This window comes from Lepidochelys olivacea (assembly GCF_965140295.1).
Source record: "Lepidochelys olivacea isolate rLepOli2 genome assembly, chromosome: 6".
NCBI classification, from domain to species: domain Eukaryota; kingdom Metazoa; phylum Chordata; order Testudines; family Cheloniidae; genus Lepidochelys; species Lepidochelys olivacea.
In genome coordinates, this window is record NC_140416.1 from 107,158,032 (window position 1) to 107,171,082 (window position 13,051).

General features: G+C 47.2%; 1 protein-coding gene across 3 annotated transcripts in view; it reads left to right on the forward strand.

The window, feature by feature from the left end:
- The window catches only part of PPP2R5C (protein phosphatase 2 regulatory subunit B'gamma), a 326,481-nt gene that overhangs the window by 288,400 nt on the left and 25,030 nt on the right, over positions 1-13,051 (forward strand). For all 3 annotated transcript variants that reach the window (XM_084630786.1, XM_084630787.1, XM_084630788.1), the window contains one exon: positions 7,065-7,235. In XM_084630786.1, coding sequence (XP_084486912.1) covers positions 7,065-7,235 — 171 coding nt within the window. The remainder of the gene's footprint in view (positions 1-7,064; positions 7,236-13,051) is intronic.

Consider the following 13,051-nt stretch of genomic DNA (forward strand, 5'->3'; position numbering starts at 1 on the left):
GTAAATAGTTTTACCTGTTCTTAGGTAAGTTTAATAGTTTAGAGTTAGTTTTAGGGTCCAGGGGCCTGAGGTGCCCCCTAACTGCTGTATGGGATGCCTAGTATGCCCAAGACCTCAGAATTCAAGATCCGCGTGGTCTGCTCCCGGGTCTTCCTGGTAAGCAACGACCATGACGCTTGCTTGTTTTGCCCCAGGAAAGCTCATACCCCCTCCAGGTGTAATATCTGTCCCTCCTCTCACCAAGACTATCAATCCGCAAGAGTGCAGTTTTAGGAGATTGCTGATGGATTGTTCGATGAGTTCGTAGTCTGACCCCAGCCTGTCAGGACCCTCTCATCCTCGTCCTCTCCCTCCCCCTCATGTGGAAAAATTACTTGCCAACTGCTCTGCTGCCTTGTGGCTACGTGCAGTGTTTTTTCTCTTTAGTCCTGCTGACCTGGTCTGCTAATGGTCCCCTTCTTCCTTGAGCGATGGTCCCTGTTGTTTTCCACTGCGGGGTTACATGTGTGCACCATGTGCCTGGAGTCAGAGAATTTGGAAGTAGTGTCTGTTGGTCCGCACATGTGTCCTTGCTTGCCTTGTGCCTTCGACCACGGCAATAAAGGGCAGGGTGAACCAACCACCTCTTCAGGTCTCTTTTTCACAGCTGCATGGTCCAGGTCAAAACCTTTAGTGTCCTCAGCTTTGATGTCGTTCTGAAAAACTATATAAATTAAATAGTTAATAGTTTTAATAGTTTTTAATAACTTTTATAGATTTAGTAGTTTTTAGTATCTTTCACAGATTAGGCTACAGGGGAACCTACCACCATCCCGTACTCCACTTGAGTATCAGACTATGCCTAGAACTCCAGGCTTCAGACTCTGTGCCTCCTGCCCACGATCCTTTTCAGTCAGCGATGACCATCAGCACTGCCTCTACTGCCTGGGAGAAACTCACCTCATGGCTTGGTGCAGTATTTGCCAGTCGTCTCCCAGCCATACCCTAGAAGGACAGGCACTTGGTCTCTGCAAATATCTCATGGAGATTATGGCTGCAATCTGGTCAAAATCTGTTCTGTACGTTGGCCTGAATCAGCAAGGAATGTGCCTCCTGCTGCTAAGTCTGACTTCAGTGCCAGAGAATCCACCACACCACGGGGCCTAGTCAGGAAGCACTCCCATAAGCATGGGACTAAGTCTTCCTCTAAGTCCACTTCAAAGAAATCAGACATGCCTGCAAGCAAATCCACCCATTCAGCCCATGAGGACTTAGTATGTCCTTGGTCCCATAGGCACAAGAAAAAGCTCCGAAACATTGAGCTCTGCCAGCTCTGGACTGTGCTCCATTGGTACCACCATCCCCCAGCTCCTCACAAGACCTGGGACCCTCCTGCACCAGCAAAGTCTGATTACCTTTGGATGCAATCAGCATTGCTGGCACCAGTAGCCTGGACAGAAAGAGTCCTGACACCTGGGAGATATGGATCCATGGTCACACAGGACATTTTTGCCCGCCTGGATCCAGAATCCCCTCCTTCATTGGGAACCTCTGTTTTCAGGGAGTTGCCTACAGGGCGGAGCCTGTTACCCCATCCCCTCCTCTCCGTACACAATGTACACCTCTCCAATGGCACCGGCAGTACCACCACTGGAACCCAAGTCAGCCTTTTTCTCAGGAGATTCGGAATCATTAGAGGAATTGCTCCTCCCATACCATCCTTACCCATTTCCCAGGAGATCTACACAGCCGTGGGACCAACCACTGCCTCACCCAACTTGGAGTCACTGGTATCCCATGCCATTGGGACCCCCACAACTACCTGTCAACCCCTCCTACTGACCATATTGGGGATCATGGGATGAGTAACAACCTTCAGAATCTATCTGATCCACCAGGGAGTTGCTACCTGCCTTCCCTCCAAGGAAGGATCACATTTACCCCCAGATCCAGTTGAAAAGCAGGAGTACTACGCTCCGGTTCCAGCGGTTCCCTGGAACTGGCCGGACTACAATCATCATTTTCAGCTGATGTGGTGACTTTGGCATCTCCCCCTTCCCCCCCAGTGACTTCAGGCAGTTCCAAGACCACCTCCGCAGAGTTGCCAGGAAACTTCAGATTCCAATAGAGGAGATCCAGGATTCCAGCACAAGCTCTTAGACATCCTCCACACCTCTAGACCTGTAAGAATAGCCCTCCCTGTAAATGAGGCCATATTGGAGCTCACTAGAACAATGTGGCACACCCTGACCACGTGCACTCCTACCCCGAAAAGGACGGAGAGAGAGGTCAGAATTCTTATTCTCTCATCCAGCTCCCAATTCAGTGGTGGTTCAGGCCACTTCGGAAAGGTCCAGGCAACAACACCCCAGATCTACTCCTGCAGGGGAGGAGGATAAACATGTAAAACTATTGGGGAGGAAGGTTTTCTTGTCCTCCAATTTTCGGTTCACGATAGCCAACTGTCAAGCACTATTGGCTAAATATGATTTCCTGAACTATGCTAAGTTTGAGGAATTTGCCAACAGCCTCCCACAGCAGCATCATTCTCATTTCCAAGCTCTAATGGAGGAAGGAAAAAATTAATAGCCAGAATCACCCTCCAATCTGCACTCAAGGCAGCTGATACTTCCTCAGAGCCATGGCTACCACCATTGTTATGCAAAGGGAGTCCTGGCTCTGTGCCTCAGCGCTCTGCTGGGAGGTCCAGAATACCATTGGGGACCTCCCCTTCAATGAATCTCACCTTTTCAATCAGTACATGGATGAGTCCCTATACACCCTAAAGGACTCTAGGGCTACCCTTTGATCACTGGGTGCATACACACCTTCTCTTAAGAGGAAGTTACATCGCCAATCAACCCCATCAAGGTATAGAGCTCAACGCTTCTACCATCAGAGACGCTACAAACCACTGCATAAAAGGCAGAAGACTGAAAAATCCTGCTTCCATGTTCCTTCCACATTGGCCTCAACATCCCAATCCCACCCCCCAAACCCAGTAATATTTTGATGCGAGCTTGAGAACCGTGGTTCACTGAGCCCAACACCACCTGACTCCAGTACTCCGGGGATCGCCTAGCACTCTTTTTCAGCACCTGGGGTGTGATAATGATGGACACGTGGGTGCTGGCTATACAACTGAGTTTGCAACACTACTTCTTCCGAAACTGCCCTTCCCCAATCCTCTTTGGGGACCACTCTCATGACAGTATTTTCACTCAGGAGGTGCTCCTTGCTGCTATAAGGAGTTCAATAGAGCATTTTCCTCCACAGTATTAGGTTACAGGTTTTACTTGACCTGTTTCCTCATATCCAAGAAGAAGGCTGGGTGGAGACCAATCCTTAACCTCCGCCACTTCAACCACTTCATTCACAAATTCAAATTTCAGCCATGTAGGCAGCAATAATTCCATTTTTAGAAAAAATGGCATGTGGTCATGGCTTCTGCCCACAGACAATTTCTCAGATTTATGGTGGGCTCTGATCATTTGCAGTACTATCCTTCAGAATAGCTACCACCTCCATAGTCTTTACCAAGGTATTTTCAGTGGTAGCAGCTCACGTCAGATGTCATGGCCTCCTCACTTTCCCATACCTTGACGACTGGCTCCTCACCACCAAATCTCGCCAGAAACCCTATACGTTGACATGTATGATGCTCCACCTCTTTTCCTCACTGGGGAGTCAGTGTAAACATTAAAAAATCTGGTTTTACTCCCATGAAATCTTTGGACTTCATTGGAGCAACCTTGAAGTCTGTCACCACAGGGGCGAACTTGCTCACAGTTTCTAGACCATGGAAGATATCATAGATCACATTGTGAGCAACCTTTGGGTAACAGTCAAAACATGTCTGTCCCTACTTGGCCACCTGACTTTGTACACAAATGTCACTCCATTTGCAAGACTCCGCCTTTGAGTATGACTACATTCCGTTCACTGCCTAGGCTGTCATTGCATGAATCTCACACTGACAGTTCCTGCCAAGATGCAGTCCTTCCTTGTGATGGACAAATCCTCATCTCACATGCATGGGTGCTCTCTTTCTCCCCTCTTCACTGGCCAAGACAATCATTATGGATGTTTCCCTGCTATGTTGGGGAGCCTATATGGGCAACCACACAGCACAAGGAGCCTGGACATTTTGAGAGTACAGAATGCACATCAGTGTCCTGGAATTATGGGCAGTAAGGAAGGTATGCAAATCCTTTCTTCCATTTGTTCGCTTTCACCACATCCTGAGGTCAGACAACATTATGATGGTTTTTTATACCAGCAAGCAAGGGAGCGAGATCTGCCTCCCTGTGTGCAGAAGCAGGCAATCTCTGGAACTGGTGCATCAGCAATCAAATCACCCTGTCTGCAGCCTACCTTCCAGGGACACAGAATGCACTCTCAGATTCCCTCAGCAAATGTTTTGCAATTGACTACAAGTGGGAACTTCACAACATGGTGGTGCATGACATTTTCACGTGTTGGGGAACCCCAACAAGAGATCTATTCACTTCCCAGGCCAACAAGAAGTGCATCACTTGTTGCTCCAGAGGAGCCATAGGCTGCAACTTCCAGGGTGATGCTCTCCTTTCCTGGTCAGACCAGTTCAACTATGCTTCCCTATGCTGCTGCTTCTGCCACGAGTGCTACGCAAGTTCCAGCAGAACAGGGTGACAGTCATCTTGATCACCCCTTTTTGGCCCTGACAGTTTTAGTTCCCCAAGCTCCTAACCCAGTGCAATGGGAGGATTAAACACCCCAATCCACAACCACTCCACCTCAGGGCATGGTATTTGGATGGCCATCATACCTAGAACGTACATGCTCTTCAGCCATGTCATCTTCTCCAATAGCAGAAAGGATTCGACTAGGAAATGTTACCTAGCTAAATGGAAATGCTTCTGGTCCTGGACACAATGAAGAGGCATTCTACCAGAAGCTATGGATATTCCACTCATTCTAGACTAGATCCTATCTTTTGAAGACATCCGGTCTCTCCCTCAACTCCTTGCAAGTCCGCCTAGTGGCGATCAGTGCATTCCTTCCACCTACTAAAGGCTACTCTATTTTCACACACTCGCTAGCCAGTTGACTCTGGAAAGACCAGATAAGAACTTTCCCACTCCTCAAAAGATTGTGCTCCAATGGGACATGAATCTTGTTCTTTTGGTACTGACCAGGCTCCCCATTAGCTACTTGCCCCATGTTTCTCTTCTCCATGAAGGTCACCTTCCTTGGAGCCATCACATTGGCGAGGAGGGTTAGTGAACTCAGAGCAATGATGGCAGACCCTCCATACACTGTTCCACGAAGATAGTTTCTTTACACCTATACCCCAAATTTATCCCTAAAGTGGTTTTGGAATTTCACCTTAACCAATCTATTCACTTATCTTTATTTTTCCCCATATTGCACACATCTGCAGAAAAATGTAGACTCCACTCTCTCGATGTTCGAGATTGGCCTTTTACCTACAGAGATCAAAACCAGTCACGAAGTCCCTGAGACTTTGTCAGTCACTCTAGCAGAGAGAATCAGTGGGCATGCCATCTCCACCCAGAGAACTTCCAAATGGATATCTGGTTACATTCTACTCTGTCAGCTCTTAAACCTCCCTCCCCCCACAGAGATACGAGCTCACTCCACTAGAGCTCAAGCAACAAATGTAGTGTCTCTTCAGGAGTTAACCCTCCTGGAGCCATGTGGAGCTCTAGCCACATGTTTGCAAGTCCTAGTACAGGACTCAGCTGCTGATGCCTCCTTTGGATTGACGGTTCTCTGTTCAACCCTGCTGTCCACATCCTCGAGCCCTCCTCCTACTTATTTACTGCTTGTCAGTTACCCACAGTGGGATACAATAGGGACCATTACTCAAAGAAGAAGAAGAGGTTACTTACTTGTAACTGGAGGTTCTTCAAGATGTGTGGTCCCTATCTGTATTCCACTACCTGCTCTTCTTGCCCTCTGCTTTGAATCTTGTATGATTTGAACTGGAGAAGTAACTGAAGAGGTGGTCGGTCTGCCTCGCCCTTTATTTCCTTGGTTGGAGGCATGAGGCAAGCCAGGGCGCATGCATGGGCCAGACACTACTTTTAAACTCTCCAACTCTGGGCGCATGGTGCATGTGCGTAACCCACTGTGGTATATAGATGGGGACCACCCATCTCAAAGAACCTCCATTTACATGTAAGTAACTTCCTCTTTTGCCATTTGACTCAGTTCTCAGGCTGGGTCACCTTCAGTCTCACCCATTTCAGGGTAAGCCAGAGTTTTCACCAAGTAGTCCCAGGACCTCACACCAAGTTGGCAGCCCTGGTCCAGGCCAGGCCTGATGGTCCTTCTGTCACTTTGTGTTTGGGGTCTTCCCTCTAGTCTTTCTGGTAAGGCTGTAGGGGAACTCAGTCCCTCCCTTTGCCCTGGGTTCCACTCCATTTCGAGATGTCCCTCTTCTGGATATCTGTAGAGTGGCAATGTAGGGCTCGGTGCATACCCTGGTACAAGCTTCTACAGCAGATGCATCCTTCATAGCAGAGCTGTTCCAATCTGTAGTACAGCAGGGTTCCTCACACCTTTCTTGTGAGTCACCTCAAGTGGAATACATAGAAGGACCATCACTCAAAGAAGAAAATGTTTGTACAGTAACTGGAGTTCTTCAAGGTGTGTGGTCCCTGCCTTCCCTCCCCTCTGTTCTGGATTGTTATCCTAAGCTTATTTGCAGTAGCGAAGGAATTAGAGAGGCAGTCCAGATCGCCCCTTAAATCCTCAGTTTGGAGCATGAGGAGGACAAGGGTGTAGCCGTGGACAAATAGACACTGCTAGCGAAAAAACTTCTGGTCTCAGGTGCATGGTACACATGTGCATCTTGAGTGGAATATACATAGGGATCAAACATCTCAAAGAACTCCAGTTACTGTACAAGGTAAGTAACCAGACTTCTTATACCTCATTAGTACAGTAACAAACGTACTTGTTTACGATGACAATTCCTGTTAGAAATCCACTTTAGTCCAAAAGTGGAAGTCAAATATTTAAAATGTTGCTATGAAAATTGTGTATTAATTTTTTTCCTGCAAACATTCTTTTTACAGGTGGTGATGGCACTGCTCAAATACTGGCCAAAGACTCACAGTCCAAAAGAAGTCATGTTTTTAAATGAACTAGAGGAAATTTTAGATGTCATTGAACCATCTGAATTTGTAAAGGTTATGGAGCCTCTGTTCAGACAGCTAGCCAAATGTGTGTCCAGTCCGCACTTCCAGGTCTGTACTTCAAAGAACTCATAAAACCAGATCTTCAGTTTAGGATTTTTACATTGTTAGTGAATTGATCGTTTTAGATATATATGTACTAAACTTTTTTAAAATAACTGATTTTAGTATGTTGAAAATGCTGAAAAAATAGCACATAAGTGCCTAACTTCAGTGAGCCCGTGTTAGGGAGCACAGAGGGCCAGGTGACTTAGTGATTGTTGCACCCAACTTCCTGCCCCTTGCCTCTCTGTCAGGGCAGTAGAGGTACCTGTTAATGACCATAAGCTGAGGATCTTCAGCTTTCCACCCACATCATGGTTTTGGCTCTTGTGGGTATTGTGGCAGGGAAGTTCAGCCTCTCACTGAGACAGCACCATCAAGCCTGAGCTCCTGAGGCTGTGTCCACCTCTGCGATGCTGTCCTGGCAGCAGGGTCAGTGGCCAGCGCAATGGCCTTACTGGAATGCCTGGGGCATGCCTGTTATGTCGATGCCCCCTTCTCACCAATCGTCGGTTGCCGCATCAGACAAGCATCAGGCAGCACCGATGGCACCGGGCTTGGTGCACAAAGTGCAAGCAGATGCTGGAGCGGAAGGGCAGGTGCCCACCCCGAGACCCCCTTCCACCATGGGGGATGATGCCCCGGACCCTCCCTCAGTGGTCCTATCCTCCTCATCCTCTCCAGATGAGGCTATGGTGGGGCCCTCTCGCATTAGAGAGGGAGGTTACCAGTGGACTTCCTCAAGGATCGGTTTTGGGACCAATCTTATTTAAACTTTTTATTACTGGCCTCGGCACAAAAAGTGGGAGTGTGCTAATAAAGTTTGCAGATGATACAAAGTTGGGAGGTATTGCCAATTTAGAGAAGGACAGGGATATCCTACAGGAGGATCTGGATGACCTTGTAAACTGAAGTAATAGTAATAGGATGAAATTTAATAGTGAGAAGCGTAAGGTCATGCATTTAGGGATTAATAACAAGAATTTTAGTTATAAGCTGGGGACGCATCAATTAGAAGTAAAGGAGGAGGAGAAGGACCTTGGAGTATTGGTTGATCATAGGATGACTATGAGCCGCCAATGTGATGTGGCCGTGAAAAAAGCTAATGTAGTCTTGGGATGCATCAGGAGAGGTATTTCCAGTAGGGATAAGGAGGTTTTAGTACCGTTATACAAGGCACTGGTGAGACCTCACCTGGAATACTGTGTGCAGTTCTGGTCTCCCATGTTTCAGAAGGATGAATTCAAACTGGAACAGGTACAGAGAAGGGCTACTAGGATGATCCGAGGAATGGAAAACTTGTCTTATGAAAGGAGACTCAAGGAGCTTGGCTTGTTTAGCCTAACTAAAAGAAGGTTGAGGGGAGATATCGTTGCTCTCTATAAATATATCAGAGGGATAAATACCGGAGACGGAGAGGAATTATTTAAGCTCAGTACCAATGTGGACACAAGAACAAATGGATATAAACTGGCCACCAGGAAGTTTAGACTTGAAATTAGACAAAGGTTTCTAACCATCAGAGGAGTGAAGTTTTGGAATAGCCTTCCAAGGGAAGCAGTGGGGGCAAAAGATCTATCTGGCTTTAAGATTAAACTCGATAAGTTTATGGAGGAGATGGTATGATGGGATAACATGGTTTTGGTAATTAAACATTCATGGTAAATAGGCCTAATGGCCTGTGATGGGATGTTAGATGGGATGGGATCTGAGTTACCCAGGAAAGAATTTTCTGTGGTATCTGGCTGATGAATCTTGCCCATATGCTCAGGGTTTAGCTGATGGCCATATTTCGGGTCGGCAAGGAATTTTCCTCCAGGGCAGATTGGAAGAGGCCCTGGAGGTTTTTCGCCTTCCTCTGTAGCATGGGACATGGGTCACTTGCTAGAGGAATCTCTGCTCCTTGAAGTCTTTATAAACCACGATTTGAGGACTTCAATAGCTCAGACATAGGTGAGAGGTTTTTCGCAGGAGTGGGGGGGTGAAATTCTGTGGCCTGCGTTGTGCAGGAGTTCAGACTAGATGATCATAATGGTCCCTTCTGACCTTAGTAGCTATGAATCTATGAATTAGCCCACTGGACAATTTTAAGGAGCACCAAGCCCTGCTCCAAAGGGTGGCCACTGAGTTAGGCCTAGAGGTGGAAGAGATGGTGGAGCAATCAGACACTTTGTTTAATGTGCTCTCTGCATCTACCCCCGCCTGTGCACGAAGGGATTCTAAAGATCGCCAAAGCCCTCTGGCAAATCCCGTCCTCAATTACACCCACCTCCAAGAGGGCTGAAAAGAAGTATTTCGTCCCAGCCAAGGAGTTCAAATACTTGTAAGCTCACCCGCCCCCCAGGGTTGTCGATAGTTTCTGTGGCCAACAAAAAAGACAAGCAAGGGCAATCTAGTTCCACCCCCAAAAGTAAGGAGGCCAAGAGACTGGAACTTTTCGGAAGGAAAATGTATTTCACAGCCAGTCTCCAGTTCAGAGTTGCAAACCACTAAGCTCTTCCAAGAGAGATAACTTCAACTTATGGGACTCCCTCCATAAATTCAAGGACTCCATGCCCCAGGATGCAGCCCTAAAATTTGGGGCCCTTGTTGAGGAGGGTACTACAGCAGCTTGGTGTTCCCTCCAAATGGCATAGGATGTGGCCAATTCGGCAGCCAGAGTGGTCGCCTCAGTGCTGGCCATGAGGCATTGTTTCTGGCTTCTGTCTGCAGGCCTGTCCCAGGAGATACAGTCCTTGATCCATGATTTCCCATTTGATGGGATTGGACTCTTTGCAGAACAGATGGATGTGAGGCTGCAAAGATTGAAGTTTCCACACTATGCATCCGATGAAGTGAGCTGTAGCTCACGAAAGCTTATGCTCAAATAAATTGGTTAGTCTCTAAGGTGCCACAAGTACTCCTTTTCTTTTTGCGAATACAGACTAACACGGCTGTTACTCTGAAACCACAGATTGAAGGACACTCAGGATCACTGGGGTTACATATGCCTCAGTCTATGTCAAAACAGTTCCAGATGCCCCCTCTACTAAGGCCTTGACAGTCTCGACAAGGGTCTGCAAGGAGAAGGGATAAGGACACAAGTTTTAGTAGTCACCGCCCTTCCTCCTCCCGTTCACCTGCACAACCTGGCCTGGTGAAACATGGGGGCCAGAAGCATGCATTTTGAGGGTGCGCTTCAGAGCGATGCCCCAGTCAGCTTCCTGGATCTGCCTCATCCTTTCCTCAGCCACCTTCGTCCCTACCATTAGGCCTGGTCACGGGTTACCTCAGATTGCTGGGTGCTAGAAATTGTATTGCTAGGATATACCCTTCAATTCTCGGCCACCACCACCCCAACCCCCTTCCCTCTTCAGGGATGCTTCTCATGAGAAACTCCTTGTTCAGGAGGTAGACAACCTCCTGCAGCTGGGGGCATTGGAGGAGATCCCTTGGGAAATGAGGGGGAAAAAATTCTATTCCTGTTATTTCCTAATCCTGAAGGCAAAAGGGGGCCATTCTGGACTTGTGGCGAATCGACAAATATCTCGAGAAGTTGAAGTGCCACATGGTTTCTCTGGCCTCCATCATCCCCTCCCTGGATCCGGGAGACTGATACGCTGCTCTCAACTTGAAAGACCCTTATTTTCATATTTCCATGTTCCAAGGACACAGAAAATTCCTCCGTTTTATGGTGGTCCAGTGTCACTTACAATTTACGGTGCTACATTTTGGCCTCTCCTTGGCCCCATGGGTATTTACAAAATGTATGGCCCCAATAGCTTCAGACCTTGCTTTTTTTGAAGAGGTTAGCAACAGGCACACAGAAACCTCCAAATGTGTCTCTGAAGTGCTCAGCCCAGGATCCACCAAACAGTTACAGAGCTTTTAGATCTGCTGTACTCACAGGAATAGAGTAGCAGCCGTGTTAGTCCTGTATCCGCAAAAAGATCAGGAGTACTTGTAGCATCTTAGAGACTAACAAATATATTTCAGCGTAAGATTTTGTGGGCTACAGTCCACTTCATCAGATGCATAGAATGGAACATATAGTAAGAAGATATAGATATATATATATATTGTGACAGGGTCGGGCCAGATGGCTACAGGGGAGTAATAGAAGGCAGATATATTAGCCCCAGGCTAAGTAGGTCCCTTTTCCCTGGGTAAGGTAACAGGGAAGGTTCCAGAACAATCAGGAAGCTTCTGCAGACAATTTAGACAGACAGGCTGATTAGAACACCTGCAGCCAATCAAGAAGCTGCTAGAATCAATTAAGGCAGGCTAATCAGGGCACCTGGGTTTAAAAAGGAGCTCACTTCAGTTTGTGGTGCGCGTGTAAGGAGCTGGGAGCAAGAGGTGCTAGGAGCTGAGAGTGAGAACGCATACTGTTGGAGGACTGAGGAGTACAAGCATTATCAGATACCAGAAGGAAGGTCCTATGGTGAGGATAAAGAAGGTGTTGGGATGAGGCCATGGGGAAGTAGCCCAGGGAGTTGTAGCTGTCGCACAGCTGTTCCAGGAGGCGCTCTAGACAGCTGCATTCCACAGGGCCCTGGGCTGGAACCCAGAGTAGAGGGTGGGCCCGGGATCCCCCAAACCTCCCAACTCCTGGTCAGACACAGGAGGTGTTGACGTGGAGTGTGGGTTCACGAAAACAGCCAAACTGAGGGCTACCGTGAAGCTCCAAGGCAAGTAAATCCGCCAATAAGCGCAAGACCCACAAAGGCAGAGGAGGAACTTTGTCATAATACAAATACACATATATACATACCTACAGAGAAGGTGGAGGTTGCCATACAAACTGTAAGAGGCTAATTAATTAAGATGAGCTATCATCAGCAGGAGAAAAAAACTTTTGCAGTGATGATCAAGATGACCCATTTAGACAGTTGACAAGAAGGTGTGAGGATACTTAACATAGTGAAATAGATTCAATATGTGTAATGACCCAGCCACTCCCAGTCTCTATTCAAACCCACGTTAATAGTATCTAGTTTGCATATTAATTCAAGCTCAGCAGTTTCTTGTTGGAGACTGGTTTTGAAGCTTTTCTGTTGCAAAATTGCCACCCTTAAATATTTTACTGAGTGGCCAGAGAGGTTGAAGTGTTCTCCTTACCATTCTATGCATCCGCTGAAGTGGGCTGTAGCCCACGAAAGGTTATGCTCTAATAAATTTGTTAGTCTCACAGGAATAGTATGTCCCAGCTTGTAAATTTCACCTCATGATTACCAGCGTTCTTAACATACAGCACTTAGATATATCTGTAGTGAAAACAAAAATGAGTTTATCATCAAAGAACAGAGATTCAAGTGATAAAGAGTGAGAATATTGGAGACAAATGGTTACAGGTAAAACAAAATTATAACACCCTTTCTAGAGATTAAATTTAACTAACTAGCTCTTTGAGTGCTTGCTCATGTTCCAAGTTAGGTGTGTGCAGACCCCATCTTCTCTCCCCTTCACTTCAAAGAGGGCAGAGAAGTAGTACTATGTGCCTGCCAAGGGGTACAAATACGTGTACTCTCACCCTCTTCCTCGGTCCATTGTGGTCACAGTGGCCAATGAGAGAGATAGGCAAGACCAGTCAGGTGCTACCCCCCTGCTCCCACCCCTCCCCAAGCAAAAGGACTTAGAGAAACGAGACCTGTTTGGCAGAAAAATGTATTCAACGAGTGGATTACAGCTTCGCATTTCCAACCAACAAGCCTTGCTGCGGATGAATGATTCCTATATTTGGGACTCTACGGCAAAGTTTAAAGATTCACTGCCTCAGGACTCCAGGCAAGAGTTTTCCACCCTGATAGAGGAAGGGAAAACCGTAGCCAGGGCCTCACTCCAAG